This window comes from Ischnura elegans, chromosome 2, assembly GCF_921293095.1.
Source record: "Ischnura elegans chromosome 2, ioIscEleg1.1, whole genome shotgun sequence".
Lineage (NCBI taxonomy): Eukaryota > Metazoa > Arthropoda > Insecta > Odonata > Coenagrionidae > Ischnura > Ischnura elegans.
The window spans coordinates 30,578,533-30,595,275 of record NC_060247.1 but is presented as its reverse complement, the minus strand read 5'-3'; the positions used below and the strand labels follow the sequence as shown (position 1 = coordinate 30,595,275).

Sequence of the window (16,743 nt, the reverse complement as noted above, 5' to 3'; positions counted from 1 at the left end):
CAATTTATGACCCCCTTCTCCTTTGAAGGTCATGGGATGGACAGGGGAGACCTAGCAGTACTAAATTTTTTCAGGATTTATTTTGAGTCAGATCTACTTTTTGTCTAGCTTTTGTTCAATGGTGCAAATTTCCCTGAAAAAAATCTATTTCTGATCAGCTGTAGTGCGTGCATTCAGTGGTCAAAATTTTTTTTTTCCCCCCTCTCTACATTATCATAGGATTCTGTTATATTTATTTTACTGTGTGTATAGTGTGTGGAAGCAATATTCATCATCAAAGAGTGTTGCTTTAAAAAAATATATACCCTTTTATATTTTCTAATTGTGGTGATTTTTATTCCAGATTTTAGGCAGTTAGAGCACAATGTCAGTTTAGTTGCAGTGTTGAAGCAGAACCCTGGTGCTCACTGGGTGGTATGGTGTCATCACCAAAAGGAAAATGATGTGAACAATTTAGTGCATCGAATACCTTCGTCAAATGTCAATGTGAACCATTCTGAGAAGCAAAATGGAGGCTTACCTCATGACAACCAAAGATACTTCTAGAGTCGTACTCGAATGTGCAAAAATAGAGCCCTTGGTGTGACTCTAATCACCTCTGGTGAAACTCTTAATTTCTTGAAATTCAGTGTGTTAATAATGGTGCTTTTATTTGTACACAATGAAGAGCGTGCTTAGTGAGAAATGCTTATGCCAAAGGGTTGATGAAAAAGTGTTTTATGTGCATGTGGAGGACTGTTAAGTTAGCAGCTGCTGATTGCTGCTAAAATGAATTTTTCATTGAATTAATATTGTTGGTAATCTTCATTGAGTTATATTTTCCTGCATTTGCATATATATTTTTTATCAAGATGTGCTAATTTTTGTCCTTCGTTAAGGAAAGTCATTATAGGTAGTGCAATGAAATTCTATACCTCATACAGCTCAAAGTGGATGAAAAGTGTTGACCCATGATTTCAGAGAGAACTGTAGATTAGTGAAAGTTCAATTGCATGAAATAAATGCAAACCTATAATAAATATGTCCTTAAAAATACAAAGCATTGATTGTTAAAGTTGAAGTGTTTTATGTTTGGCTATGTTTTCAATAGTTAAAGTTTTATCTAATGTATGTTTACTTTTATAAAGTGTAAGCTGCATTCTCTGTGCAATGAGCCCTTCATTATCTGTTGAATCAACATCTTGTTGAAGTGTTTCTCAGATTGCAATTAGCTCAATTCCTTTTCAGTCTTTGCATTGAACATGCTGAGTTGATTACAGCGTAGGGACCTCATGTTTTCTAGGTCTCATGCCCAGTAATATATAATTCTAGACCGTCACAGTGCAACAACTGCACCGAATTGGTCAAATAATTTGCATTTATAGCAGTGTAAAATGCAACTACTACCTAGTAGGTACATGTATTTTTTAGTATTAATTCTTCTTCCTAATTATGCTATTTTTTCAGATACCTTTTCAGGAATTAAGTATCCTTACATGAGTTTATTTATGCAGAATAGAGAGGCCCGTTGAAGTGTTGCATTTTTTTTTAGAATTGTATTTTATAATGAAGTCTACATGTAAATCTGGTCATAAGCAGGTATCTGCATTTTTTCCTGTAAATCGTATCACACATGTTCATGTATGTGTAAATATTCTAGAACATTATTTTCTCTGAATTTGCATCAATATTAATGAATTTATGTGTTTTACTGTACATTTTCAAATCATTTATAAATACATTTTCTCATGTCTATATTAAATTGTGTAGCAATGAATGTAATCTTATATACAACTGGGAAAGAAGTGTCCCATCCAAAAATTTTGTGCCACCACTATGTCGCTCTGCTAGAAAATTGGTTTGCTTTCTGATGGACTTGACTCTTAGGAAAGAGGCAATGGAAATTCAAATACACTCTTTTGTAAGCAACTAATGTTGCAAAAGGAATATTGCCTGCCCCAAGTGTGATTTGTACTGGTAACTAGACCCTTGCAGTTCATTCGATATCCTTTGACATTGACGTTTCATTAACTCTCGTGCCTTCCTTCTTTCACATTCCTTTTCTTAAGATGGAGAGACCTAATTATTAGGTCTCTCAATCACCCTCCTTTCCTTCAAAGCTCAGCATTTACTCTTTTACCCATGCAAATCATACAATGTGCACCAAGCCCCTTCCCACTCCTTTGCTCTCTTGTCTATGAAAATTTTAGCACGGTAGTCTCTAGTTGGAAAGCAGCGCATTAACAATAAGTTCCCTTGATCATTGAAGAGGATGAAGGGTAATGCCAAATACCTCAAAAAGCATCACCTTATCATCATAATCAGTTTTTTTGTTAATCGAAAGTAGGAGTACTTTCTCAGTAAGTACATATTCAAGCAAATTATTGCAACTGAGAACACTGATTTTTTTCTAAATTAAAGTTTAACCTTCATTAGAAAACATAATATTTGCTGTTGGATTTCAAAGGGTATTTTTTTCATTTTCTAAGGAAGAACACTAAAACAATTAGCTTATTTATTAGCCATTTTCTCTCAGTTGAAAATTCATACTAAAAAAATGTAACAAAATGTGTCTTTTATTGCTAACTTAAAAACCTCGTATAAAAGAGTGACGGTTGCAATTTTGTCGTTGTTGGTATCATTGTATACTGTATACCTCAGCTTTACTAGGTACTAGCAAGATTAAAGTACTTGGAATAAATATCAATCGATATAAAGTACATATAACCTCTTGCTGACTTAATTACATACCAATAACAAATCAGTTGCGTCGTGGGCATACAGATTGCAATGACACCAAGAGTGAAGCTATGATGCATTTTTGTTCCGTTTTGCCCTTATTTTATAAAATTGATAGTAGCTCATTATTTGAAGCCTTATTCATTTATAGCAAAGATGTGCATTTGGCAATTACCTAAGTTTAGTTGGAATTAAATATCTCTCCTCCGAGTTATGGGTTACCAAAGTTGGTCCTTCCTTCGAACTATCTGAAAAAGGGTTCTATATTCATAACACCCTGTGACAAATGTAATTCTAATATGGTTATGATGGACAAATTTAGTTGAAAAAATGCAGAATTGAACAGGAGAAGTATTTATGTAATTATAGTTTTCTGTATCTGTTCGTGTAATTAAGTTTTTCTTACATAAACTCAATGACACAATTTCTGCTCCAATGGTAGTCATCTTCCTCCTCTTCTCTAATTTTCTAAACAGTTTATGCCAGTAGTACACTGTGCTTCTATTTAAAGTCATTTTCCCAGAAATTTCGGCTGCTGTTAATCCTGCCTCGATTAAGCCTTTTTTCCCCTCTCTGCCCTGCCCTTTTGCCAGGAGTCAACCGCATAAAGGACTCGTATCCTTCTCAATGCAAATAAAAAAGTGTTCTCCTCTCATCAGTCCTCCTAATTAAACTAATATTTCTTGAAACCCAACTGTTTTAAAATGTATAATCCATCAAATCTACTTGTCTACTGTCTTTTTCTCTCAGAAGAAATCTTTCTTTGGTATTTTAAGAGGGAAATATGTTTGGTGTTCTCGTTTCTTTAAGATGTATGTGTACATAGTAGAATGCAAGGAAATGCTCCCAATGGGCACATGATACCATCTAATGGGCCATCCATTCCACAGAGTTGTGACTTTCTAGAGGCAGACTCGGTTGTAGGAACACCTGCCAATTCATCATATATTTGGATGATTGGTAAATTGAGATGGTTTGCCTTGTTTGAATTTCCTTAACCAAAGACTAGCAACCCACTTTAAAGGAAACCTATTTTTCCCTTGAGCGATAGAGACGCCACAAATATTGTTGGGATCCTTTTTTCCTCCTTATACATGCACACATATTTTCAAATGAGCCTATCGAAAAAGCCATTTTCAGTGAATAACTTAAGGATTACGAGGGTGAAAAAACAGTCCCATAACCTTGCCACTGCAATGATAATTTTGTTTCATCATTTTTTTATTTAAAAGTAGAGTGCATCTCAGGAGTATCCATTGCAAGTTGGTTCTCTGAGGTCATCTCCCAAAAATTTTGGGGAGGCAGTAATTTGAACTCTTTGAATGCCACTGTTTGTAGCCTTGACGAGAAGAGATGGTCCAAGATGGAGATGAGAAAAAAAGTGCTAGAAATGGGAAGTGGTGGATTAAGGGGGAGCTTGACCCCCACCCCAAGTAATTTGCGGGAAAATTGACAAGATGGCAATCTTTAAGGTGGCTTTTACAATGAGAGTTTTATTTCAGTGGCTTAAAAAAATGTTTCAAAGTAATGGATGAATATATAAAAGCCTCTTCGAGCCCACTCATATCAAGCCATAGACACATTGTTAGCTCAGAGGTAATAAATACCATCAAGACACCTGAGAGAGTAACGTACCTCCTCCCCCACCCCCACAATTATTCTAATCCCCACCTGAATCTCGGAATATGGAATATCAGGATATTTGGGTGGTAATAAGCTAGATAACGGCATAGTGAAGCTTAAATGGGCTTGTTTACTGTGTAATATGATGTAGTTTGAAAAATGAAGAGACCCTTATTTTGTCCATCCTTCACCTACTCAAGCTATATTTTTGGCAAAACGTAAATTGATAGTAAATTGAACTGAAGAGGCATATACTTTGTGAGATCCATTGTAAAAATAAAGAATAGTACTTTGCACTTTTCCACGTAAAAACTTTATTTTAACCCTTTTGAGACGGTGAAGCTCTCACCTTAGCCTGACTGCTGTACTGAGCCCCGAGAGACTTTCATCCCCACCATACAGAGCATTTTTGCAGGACCTTCGTGAATAAGGGTGTCGCGGATAATCACACACTCTCAGCACCAACCTTTTTCGCCCCTTCCTAGTGAGGACTACGCATTATCTTGGACTCCGAGGGTAGTTGGGCTCCCTCCTTTCGGGGTTTATAACCCTACCAGCGGCATTGGTTTGCGGTCAATCATGCTTTGTTTATATGAATTAGCTACAAAGGTAATTGTTGCTTGCACAAAAATTGAAGACTTTGCATTGAATTCCTCGTTTTATTCTGAGAATTTTCAAATTTTGAACGAAGCTCTACCATCAACATTAACACATTTAATACAGAAAGAACTTCCATGTCGATGTTTATACTGAAATGGAGATAAAAGTTAATATTTATAGTAGAATTTCATTTAAAAATTGTAAATTTTGCTCAAAAGACAAATAATTCAATTCTTAATTTATATTTTTTTTAAAAAAGGAACAAATGTTTATTTTGCAAAATGACTGGATAAACAATTGCATGACCGCTAAGAGGGGTAATATATGACGAGGGGTCTGGGTACCTGCTCCCGGATTTCGAGGGTACGGCGTAAGCCCCACAGTGTTGGGTCCCGAAACAAAGACATCGCACACCCGCGACCATCATAAAAGGTGGAGAGCTAGGAAACGTATATATTAGGCATTCGTTCACCTGCGTAGGAAAATCTCTAACAAAAATATATGGCTTTCGTCTCCCGGGTCAAGAAACGTCGAGATGCATGTTTACGTCTTCAGTAGGGAAAAGGTGAACAGAGTCAACATGTTTCACTGCACTGCAGCATTATCAAGACTAGCCAAAAAAATGAACCATTCCAGAATAAATAGATATGTACTTCCACATTCAGAAAAAAAAGAGAAGTTTGGGGTGGAAGGAGAAAATTATCCTATCCTTCGTTTTTAAGGGTGGGGAAGAGAGTTGCAGGTAAGAGTGAGGGGAGGGTTGGGAATTTTAAACTGACCGTTGGTCTAAGGTGAGTTAGAAGAGATGGTGACTGTCTTTGGGTGCTCAGAGGGTTTTTCCCCATTAGCCGAGGGAGGTCAAGGAGTGGGGAATGGAAGGGAAAAACATGGTCATTAGTAATATTTTCTTTCCTATTAATAGCCGAAACAATGTGCAATAGGGTTTTTTCCTATTATTTTTTTATTGCCTAAATCGAAAGATTATTACTCCTGGAGTAAGCATTTCAAGCTTTTAGATTTTTAAATGACCATATCTATTTTTGCGATTAAATGAAAAGTGAAACTTTTCAAGCCGCGAAAACGCGACGGCTAAGTATGAATGCTGGGGAAACCCCATGTGACATCATTCTGGTTTCCGCTGTCGACGAGTGAGGTGACCTTGGGGCGAGGGCATGTGTGCTGCTGCAATGCAGGCTGCTAGCAGGTAGCAGAGTATCTTGCAAGCAGGTAGCGCTTGGCTTAAATAAGGATTATTAATACCTTATCAAGCAAAGGGAACTATCCGACCACAGGCAGTTTTAATAGGTGATTATTAAGACATGTTTCTCTGAGCTCTGTGCCTCATGCATACATTGGTAATCTCAGACGATGTAAAATCCTCCTATCCTCCTCCTCTGTGTCTCCTATCTGCTTGTATAGAAACTAGGTCCCTGTGACGTCAGATGGAGTGGCATTGCATGGGTGTCAATCTGGCCTTTTTCAAATGCGGTTAAAATTGACCATTGCCATTCGTCTAAACTGGGATTTCTAAAACCAAATAATTTGTATATTATGAATGCACTAATGTTAGGTAACGAATCGCAACCAATGTCTTTCATTATCTTTGACGAAGGAAACTACCCTATTGTCATGTTTCTTAAGGATTCAATCCAGCAGCTGTCATCTTTCGTCCTCTAAGCCATCTGGGAAATTGGGGCAGTATTTGAGGCCCTTACTTAACAGCAAAACATTTCCTTAAGCAGGAACTGTTGTCCCAGCTGTGGCTTCTTCAAAGTAGCATGCTCCTCATATCACTTTGGTAGGGGCTGAACCTTGGTCTCATAAATGGGGCCTTGCGATGGATTAGTTGTGTGCCAGAACCACCCTTCTCTGCGGCGAAGCTTAGCCCTCAATCTCAGCTGCCGCTCTGGCTGCTAAGAATGCCCTTGAATGGAAGTCTCTCTGGGACCCCTTGATTCCTCCTGTAACCACTGTCAAACTTTTTACGCATTAATCTTTCCCTTAGTTATATTTAGATCCTCCCCTAGTGAAAATACCTATAGGATAATTTTTCCATCAGTAATTTAACAATCGGAAACATATCTGTTAGTATGTATAGGCAACTTTTATTTTCCTATAGAAATGTACATCATTCCTAAAGTATTTTCCAAAGCACTATAGAAAACCAATTGGCCTGAAAATAATCCCATAGTATTTTCCAAAATACTATAGGAAGAATGGGAAAAAAATAATTAAAAATGTAAAAGTTTCCTGTAGGAACTAATGTTTCCTATAGTCAAATTACAATAGGAAAAAACTCCTATAGAGTTTTCTGCCAGGGTCCTCTTTTATTCCATTGAAAGAGAGGGGGAAGGTGGGGGAGAAGAGGGGATCCAAAACTAGGGGGGGGTGGGAATTTTTGAAAGATAGGGTACAAAGTAGAGAGTTTAAAACTAATTTTAGCACTTTTCATAGTAGAAAAAAGGTCATTTTTCAAAGAAATCTTTCGTAAATTCATGGTTTTTGAAAAATTTGTTGTATTTTCTGAAGCAGAGTAATTGCATTTTCATATTTTTTGGGGGGGAGGGGCAGACCCCCAGGACTCCTCCCTGGCTACGCCACAGGGAAGGTGTGTGGAAACTGGCAGTGGGGGTTTCACACTCCAATCAAGGGTGAGCCCATGTTTTCAAATTGATGGTCCAGATGCCACTTCGTTGCATTGTTACAATTCAAAGTGGTATTTTACTGGTCAACCAGTCATCCTGGATCTACCTCCCAAATATATTTGCATGTGCAGTGTGCATCAATGGCTGTGTAGTCGACTTTATAATGATATTTTCCATCTCTCCTCCAATCCTCAATTTTTTGTAAGATGATGACATTTACTTCCTGGAGATCCCGTGTAACCCATGGATAAAAGTCTGGTATTATTTGATCCAAAATTGGTGGTGATTTCTTCATCCACTTATGAGTTTTAGCAGACCCACTAATGTAATCCTTGTAATCGCTGTAATCCTTATTATGTTTGGTAGAAGTATCCACCATTAAATATATGAATAACCAGTGGTGTAATTAGGAATATGCTTTGGGGGATGGAATTATATAGGAATATGCAGCTTTTCCTGAACCGCCTGGGGGTCGACCCCCAGGCGGTTCAGGAACATTTTGAAAAACGGCATGCCTGGAAATACATTTTACATAATTTTGGTACTAAAAATTTAACACCAAGTGCATCCAGTTATTATATGTCAAGAAATATAATTACAGTTTTAAAAATATATTTTTAATTTTTCTGAGGCTTTGGGGGAGAGACCTATCCCCTCATCCCCCCCCCCCCCCCCCCATAGTTATGCCCAAGAACCCTGGTTCTTGGTTACGCCACTGCGAATGAACATAAATGGCGGTGGGTTTGCTATTTCCTCGCGGATTTATGCGTGATTTTGTGCGCTTAGCCATTGAATTGTAGATATCCTCATAAGGTTTAAGTGGACTTTTAACCATAATCGCCAGGAAAACATTAACAAAACATGTATATTATAACATACCTTTCTGTTATAGCTGACATGAGAATGAAAACATGATTTTCATCTCATAGGAATACGTATATATAAAATTATTAATGTTTGTGAACAAATTTAGGCCTACTTGAACGGGATCTGTGAAGAGGCGTTAAGTTTTGACGAGAAGGAAATTATGGAGTTAAACAATTACAGGAGGAAAATATTCTTAGAACGTGACAGAGTGTTTTTAACGATTACTAAAGGGACTTTGGAAAATAGTGATATATCGCGCCACAAAATATATCCTCTTTTGAAGGCAGTAACTGTTGCTGATAGCCTTTTCGTCGCTAGTGACCTCTATGAAAATATTAACACTAAAAACTCCACTGATCTACCCTTCTCCACGGATCTATCATTGATGACTCCAGCGTTGCCGAGTTTCACAGTATAGATTCCATGGTTGGTTGTTTCGTTTCTACAGTGTTTTGTCATCAAGCTCATTTCCTGACATCGTGACAGAGTCGGCCGATTCAGTATTGTAACGTGTTGTAGTTTATGATAGAAAATGGCTAATCCAAGGGCTGCTATTCGGAGAATGACAGAAACGGAATCTCCTATCAGTTATGTTCAAATGGATGGATTGGTTAGTACCCATTAACTCGTTTTAGTTCTTTCCTTAATCGGCAATCTGGTGCTTTAGTTTTTCAATGATTTATTCATTTCGTCAGAAGAAGGTTAATTTTAATGAATAATATTTACATTCTGGCGTGTCTTGGTGTTTTGAATAATGATCTTTACGTTTGGTTTCGTGGAATACTCTTATCGTGTTCAGAATTGGTATGGGTCGTGTTCACAGGTTATAGATGTAGTAGGTACTGTATCGCAGCCCTGTGTTTGATGCTATATAATGCCTTTTATGTGTTCTCAGGCGGTGATGAAAATAGTTAAGCATTGTCATGAAGAAGCCTCAGGAAATATAGACGTTGCCCAAGGGGCGTTGCTGGGATTAGTGGTTGATAATAGATTGGAAATCACTAATTGCTTTGCCTTTCCCAAGCACAGCGATGAATCTATGGACGAAGGTATTGTTTTTATCTCTAAGGAGCCCTATTTTCGTCACTTTATGATTTTTGGTCAACATTTTTGTTCCAATTTTGGATTGCAAGGAAGAAATGGGTCAGAAGGTTCAAAGGCTAATGATTTATGAATAGCTGGATGTAGCCACATAATACTTGTGTTAAGGCTTAATTCTCGTGTAATGCTGAAACTCACGGGTACCGACACTTCTTTGGTGCCAAAAATCAATTCTTCAGTACTTAGGGGTTTGGGGTAAATGTACAACTGCATTGAGTAACTATTTTTCTCCCACCATTATTTTCTTGGTACTCGTTCGTCATTCCATTGAAGATGGTTTTTTTGACTTAGGGATTGCCATCTATTCAAGGCCCTGAGTACAAATTTAAAGAGTGTTTATTAGGGATAATGCCCTCAACATGGGGAGAGAACTGTTACTTGTACGTCTCTTGGACTTGCTTTTATCAAGTAAACCCTTTTCTTATTTGCTTATGTACCCTATGAAAAAATTGTATAAACCTGTATAAAATTTGTATACATTTTTATACATTGCCATGACAATTGTATAAGAATGTATACAAATTTTATACAGCTTTATTACAATTTTTTCATAGGGGGTGATATTTTCATGAAGGATAATGTTATCTGTGCATCTCAATTGTGTCTCTTTCCACCTCATAGTGTGCTTCGTGTACTCCTATTAGTCATTAGTATTTTTGGTTCTTATTGTTAGTTCTGTTTGAAGTATTTTCTATTTTATATGAATATTTATTTGGTATTTTAGATGAATATCAGCTGGCTATGATGAGACGGTTACGTAAAGTGAATGTTGACCATTACCATGTTGGGTGGTATCAAAGTGCTGATGTCGGAAACTTCCTTAGTCTTCCCCTGTTGGAGTCTCAGTTCCATTACCAAACTTCCATTGAGGAATCAGTGGTTCTCATTTATGGTGAGTACTGCCTGTGTCATCCACGAAAAAAAAATTATGGATTATTTCTACTTGTGTGTAACAGTATGTATCATTAATTTAGAGTCATACAGAGTCTCTGCTCAAACTGTTTGCTTTTATTCAATTATTTTTTACATGTTTACATAATACAATGTAATAGTGTGAGATGATGGAGTATATTATGGGTTTTGAGGCCATTTTGCATATGTTTCCAAACCGTATACTTTTATGATATGGGAATGGATACTATTAAGCTTCTTTTAGACTGGTGGTAATTTCTTGCCGTTAAAATGTCCTATACATATGTAGTTACAAAAATGAAAGTTTATTTCCTATATATACCAAGTAGTGCCTGTACATACCTACTTATCATTTTGCAGTTATGCTAGGAAATTCAGCTCTCCACCAATAGATTCAATGAAAATCTGATATGTTTGAAGTGTTTTAAATGAAAAAATATTTTATTACTCGATATCTGATGCATTTGTTACATAGCATTTAGAGGTATAAGACTGGAATCATTAGAAACAACTGCTGATGTCTGCCGCAATTTTTTTTACAATCTTGACTCCCTATATTTTCAATTTATCATGCAGACACCCAGAAAACTGCCCGTGGGTTCTTATCTCTGAAGGCATACCGGCTTACTCCTCAAGCTATTGCCATGTACCGTGAAGGTGAATTCACTCCGGAAGCCCTTAGGACTCTGAAGGTTGGGTTTGACAGCCTTTTCTCTGAAATTCCTGTGGTTGTGCTCAACTCAAATTTGACCAACATTTTACTCTCTGAATTGGGTGAAATGGTCCCAGAAGAGGAGGGATCAAATTTCCTCGACCTGGGAACTGCGTAAGTATTTCTACCTATTAGTCATGATTCTAGATTTTTGGGAAAAGCATTGAAGTCAGTCACACTTGTAATTCCTGCATCCGTGTCAGTTGATTTAACGGTCATAAAAATGACAATTTAATATTATTTGTTCCCTTAGTTCTGTGCTGGAGGGACATCTTCGTTGTCTTATGGAAAGGGTGGATGAGCTGAATCAGGAGGCAATGAAATTCAACAGGCATCAACAGCAAGTCATCAGGCAACAGCAAGATAAGCATAGATATTTGCAAAAGAGGGTGAGTGTTGTTTCCATATTTGAGCGTTTGTATCTCTGCAGTAAAAGAATACAAAGGAATTCGTTATAACAAGGGACCATTAGGCAATGAATTGTTTGAGGAATTAGTTGATGGATCTCCTTCATGACTATCAGGAAAGAATAAGGCTTGGCTAGTTCCACATACATAATTTATTCACTTGTGACCGGTTTCAATACAGTGTGGCCAGAAGATGAAACTGGTCACTAGTGAATAAATTATGTGGAACTATCAAAGCCTTATTCTTTTCTGATCATTAGGCTTTGTGTGTCCCTTCAGACAATTTTATATTGTCTGTTTAACTGTAAGAAATTCATTTTATTAAAAATTCAATCGTCAAATATGTTTATTGAAGTTTTGATTTAATGAAATTTAGTGTCTTAATTATTCATTTATAAAGATATGGCGTGAAATATGTAGTGATGTTTGTTTTACAGTTATGACTAGAGTCCTCCTTCCACTTGGTTTTTCCGTTTGTCTTTAGTTATATCTTTTCTCACTGACTCCTCTTTGTATGCCTGTTTTCCACCCTTTCTTTCAAAATATCCAATCCTCCCCCACCCCTTTCTCAAAGGTATAAAGGTGATGTGCCGAAATGTGTCATATGCATAAAATATTGTTGAAAAGTGCTACCAGCTTTTATTTAAATATTTATAATCAATTTTTGGATGCCGTTTTTGCAGCAATGAACTTGAAAATAAACTATGTAATAAAATTACATGAGTACGTGGCTACATTCATCAGCTTTCAAAGTGTCAACAACCATCCTTGGAGCACAGTTCGCGTGCATTAAATTAAAAACCGATAAACCGTCCCCTGAAAATTCACAATTTCCACCATTTTGTCATCCTAGCAATGGAGTGTCATGTAAACTTCTGGTTTTCGGACTTGACCTCTTAATCATTTCCAGTACCCCACACAGGTGCCATATTTCAACTCTCCAGCTCTTCTAGAAGTGTTCAGGAATTTCTATCCATGAGTGAGTGAGGCACACATTTGGCTGTATGAATCAGGGATTTCCAGGTCCGACAGAAACGATAAATTGAGAGATATTTTGCTGAACGCTTGAGTGTATGGAAATTCATTTTTCCCCTGAACAATCAAGGACTTGTATAAATGCCAGGTATTGGCACTTCTTCTCTGCTGCAGGGGTGTGGTGTGACAGCATTACCAATTTGGCCTCAAGTTAGCACATTTTCGCTTCTGGCTGGTGACTTTTTCCGTCCAGGACATAAACATATATGCTAAGTTCCCTATGAAAATTATGAATTTAAGTTCATGTGGATGAATGGTTCACAGGATTCATCCGCATTGTGTGCCAGGAAAGCACCAAGTCTTATCATTTAAGTACATACATATTTGCTGTGCCTATCTATGGATCTCCAACAGATTACATTTTAATGTGTGGTCCACCACTTCTTTTGCCTGTGGGTAACCAAGTACATAAGGATATACCTTTATGTAAGCCTTGCTCCTGTTAGTAATAAACCCTAATTCTGCCTTGCCACTGGGAAATTCCTCTGATCAATATTTGTGTGTGAGAAACATTTTTGGTGGTGAATATTTTGAGAACCTTTTCTAGAAAGTGTATTTCATTGCTGTGTTGCTAGTGGCTATTAAAGGTTGGAAATGAATGGGGAAGTATAGACTTTAAGATTATGATACATGTGTTTCCATACTTATGCCTCTTTAACTCATGTCTCTAATTCCTAACTGGCTCTCCTTCTGCAGAGTTTCTCGAAGTGTACATATTGTTTTTATTTAATTGCAAGATTAGCTCTTTTAAATGAGGAATAGGAGTAGCTGAACATTACTATTTGTCTGGGTATAAAAGCCATATTAGAATGTACCTAGGGTTTCATTCTCACTGTCAGTTTTTTAATATTAATACATACATATAGTTCTCCTTTTCTTTCAAATTTAATGCACAGGATTCTCAATAAATCCCTCATTCTGCTACTTTATTTGTTTTTAAATGCCAAAGTGTACTGTGCAAACAGCTTTTGTAAGCAATTGTTTAATTATCGTATGATTTGACTAATCTACATGTTAATTTTTCATCTTTGGAGCACATGAATGAACTTCCTTAGCTTGGTAATTTTAAACGTCATGATGTAATGGTGATTGTTTGAATATCTTTGGTTAAACCATCCTTTTGAACTTTCTTTTGTAGGCTCAAGAGAATACTGCCCGTGCTGACAAAGGTGAACCTCCTCTCCCTGAAGAGGACTTGAACAAGTTATTCCGGCCATTCCCAGTCCCAGCTCGTCTAAATCCAATGATAGTTGCTGGGCAAATCGCCACGTATGGCCGTCATTCCAACCAGTTCTGTAGTCAAGCGCTTGCTAAGCTTTTTGTCACTCAAGCATTGCAAGGTGCCAAGGAAGGAAAGGTAATTTCAATGCTGAAGATGGAATAGGGTGTTCAAGAATGCTACGTGACACATTGATGGACCTTTGGTGCATTCTTTAACTGTTGTAAAATGTATTAGGACATTTTTATTCATAATTTTGTTTTGGTTTCTGTGGAGAGAGGTTTCTCTCTCACGTATCCTTTAACCTCAGCCTTAAAACGTGTTTTATTCATTCCCATGGTTCTTATGACTCCATTTGAATTTGTGAAATATGTCAGGATGAAATTGCGGTCAAAAAGTTGTGTACTTTGGGCACTAAAAATAAATTAAACTCGACAGAAATTTTATTAAGTTGAATATGAATTCATGTTTTTTTTGACAAGCAAATTCCATGATGTAAAACAGTCCTCATTTTAATCATCCTTGTCCTTGATTTTAACTGTTTTGTTTGACATTTTTTAACTGATGATATGATTTGGCGTTTTGGTTTGTCACTTTTTTGTAGGATTCTGTTTTTTTTTAAGTACCAACTTATTGTCATTCTCTAGATAACCCACCAAGATTCATGAAGTATGCTGACTTAGGTGTCAGGTGTTGCAGCCAATTACCAAGGTGCTGCGTCATCGTGTGTCAGGATGTTGGAGCATACTATATTGTAAAGAACTGAAATACTACTTTCAATGTTTATATTGCTATTCAGATGCATTTGTATAACATCAGAGCCAATGAAAGGTATTGTGATTTAAATAAACTATAATTAAACATCATTTGAAAGAGATTAGTGTCACAATCAGTGGTTTACTTGGTGATGGTGCATATATTACAGCCTAATTGTATTGATGTGAGTTAATTTGTTTTCTTGAATTTTTTTGAGGTGCTTACAAATTTATGCCATATTTTAGTGGTCACAGGCTGGAAGTTGAAAAGCATATACATATGTATATACTTTTTGTATCCTCCAATAGCGGTATAGATGGTCTTCTACACTTCAGATTCATGAAGTTACTCAAATTTTCAAATTTTGTTTTTGAGAACTTTGAGTTTGAATATGAGTGCATTTATTACAGACCGTTCATTGGCATTGTTCAAGTTGGTTTGACGTATAGACCAGCTCAATTTTTTCCTCTCGTGGTGAGTTTGATCTTAATTCGTTCTAACCTTGGAACTCACTTAGCTGGGTCCAATCCATGTCACACTTCAGCCAGCTCCCATCTTCAATTGTGTGCAGACTATGTCAGAGCCAATTTTACTGGAGTTTGAGATGGTACTTGCATTGAAAAAAATTGGGGACCCATGTTTGTGTTAAATTACAAGACTGCATCCACATTTTTGTGCTTGGTAGGCCTTTTACTCTTTGTTAATTATGAAACATTCAGGTTACTTCTATTTGAATTACATATGCATTAAAATGGACGTGATGGATCATGGAATTGAATATAGGGATACTGAATATATAATTGAATAGTTTAGTTCAAGGGGGAAAAGCGTATTTGAGTCATTAAGTATGTACACATTAGACCACTCTGCTTACCAGAAAGTGTCAAAACCAGTGGGGTTTCCATTGAACAGGGGAATAATACATTGTGTGTGATTTCAATTTCAAGTTATCTATATGTTACTGGGTATTGCCAGAATCTGTAAGTTATTTATTAGTTTTGTTGATCACATAGTCTTTCTGCCAATCAACAGTAACATGATGATAATGGATATAAGTTAGAAGTTTAAAATATAAATATTTAAAAAAAACATAAGAGGCAAGGAGAAGAAGGGGGAGCTTAGTTTTTTACAGATACAAGGGACATAGCAAGGGTGATGAATGAGTCCGATGGGCGCAGGAAAGGAATTGGCACTATCAGGTAGAGAATGCAGGAGTACAGGGAACGTTTGATGAGAGAGTTAGGGGATGGGCGTGTAGAGAGAAGAATGGGAAAGGTTGGAACAGCTTGGGACTTGAACATTCAGGATAATCAATATTCGAATTGAGAATGTTATAAATTAATTTTTAATCTGTTTTGCTCTTTGATTGGAAAGAATCAGAAAGCCAAGGGAAGACAAGATGGAATCAGTCGGCTTGTCTCGGAAATTGGAAACTCTGTATTATACAATCCTGGCAAAGAAACTAGGTATGTATGTAATGGCTGACTGTTAAGGGTAGTGAGGTTAGTTGGAGCAGAGACAGACCAAATGGGAGAGCCATAGGAAGTGATTGGCAGAATAAATATAGAAAAGAACGATTGTAGGGCTACGGGGTGACAGATTTCCATGAAGCGGTAAAGAAGATCTAAAAGAGACATTGCTTTATTTTTAACCAATTGGATATGGTCGGAAAAGTTTAGTTAATTGTCAGTTAGAATTCGTACATCCTTCACTGACGGCACAATTGAGTGGATAGGAATTGATTGAGTAGTTAGATTTAGGTGGTTTTATTTTAAAGCAAAACTGAGATAGTACTCCATTTGAATGAATTTAAATTAAGTTTCCAGGTATTGCACCATTTACTGGTCTTGTCAAAGACATTTTGAAGGTCTTGGCAATCAGCTGAACATTGAATATGTTTGAAGTTTTTACATTCATCAGTGTAAAAAAGGGTATGAGCTTGGGAGGGAGGCAAGGTCATTGAGGAAGAGATTGAATAAATATGACCCCCAAAGCACTACCCTGAGGATCACCAGAAGTTACTGCAGACCAGTGGGTGGAGTTAGCTGGAAGTATAACCCATTTTGCTCTCTTACTAAGAAGGCCTGAGTCGGAACTTAAAACGTCCACTATAATGGAGTATTTAACCCAGTTGGAATCTTGAGAAAA

General features: G+C 36.9%; 2 protein-coding genes across 12 annotated transcripts in view; both read left to right on the top strand.

Annotated features, from left to right (window-relative positions):
- Positions 1–4,645, top strand: part of LOC124153520 (rho GTPase-activating protein conundrum) — a 230,020-nt gene extending 225,375 nt beyond the window's left edge. For all 10 annotated transcript variants that reach the window (XM_046526737.1, XM_046526739.1, XM_046526736.1 and 7 more), the window contains one exon: positions 344–4,645. In XM_046526737.1, coding sequence (XP_046382693.1) covers positions 344–546 — 203 coding nt within the window. In that variant the 3' untranslated portion in view covers positions 547–4,645. The remainder of the gene's footprint in view (positions 1–343) is intronic.
- Positions 4,646–8,901: 4,256 nt separating this feature from the next.
- Positions 8,902–14,705, top strand: LOC124153517 (eukaryotic translation initiation factor 3 subunit H). 2 transcript variants are annotated; one of them, XM_046526729.1, is made up of 7 exons: positions 8,902–9,063; positions 9,349–9,502; positions 10,279–10,446; positions 11,043–11,292; positions 11,432–11,567; positions 13,759–13,977; positions 14,487–14,705. In XM_046526729.1, the coding sequence occupies exons 1-7, from the start codon at positions 8,986–8,988 to the stop codon at positions 14,505–14,507; spliced, it is 1,026 nt and encodes a 341-aa protein (XP_046382685.1). In that variant the 5' UTR covers positions 8,902–8,985; the 3' UTR covers positions 14,508–14,705. The 2 variants fall into 2 exon arrangements, with proteins under 2 accessions (XP_046382685.1, XP_046382684.1); XM_046526728.1 differs by lacking the exon at positions 14,487–14,705 and having other exon boundaries at positions 13,759–14,301.
- Positions 14,706–16,743: the final 2,038 nt, after the last annotated feature.

Bases quoted from the DNA above. Each gene is read 5' to 3' on its own strand.
- LOC124153517 (XM_046526728.1), top strand. From the start codon at position 8,986: ATGGCTAATCCAAGGGCTGCTATTCGGAGAATGACAGAAACGGAATCT. The intron at 9,064-9,348 runs GTTAGTACCCAT...ATGTGTTCTCAG, and splicing joins ATGTTCAAATGGATGGATTG to GCGGTGATGAAAATAGTTAA. The intron at 11,568-13,758 runs GTGAGTGTTGTT...TTTCTTTTGTAG, and splicing joins ATAGATATTTGCAAAAGAGG to GCTCAAGAGAATACTGCCCG.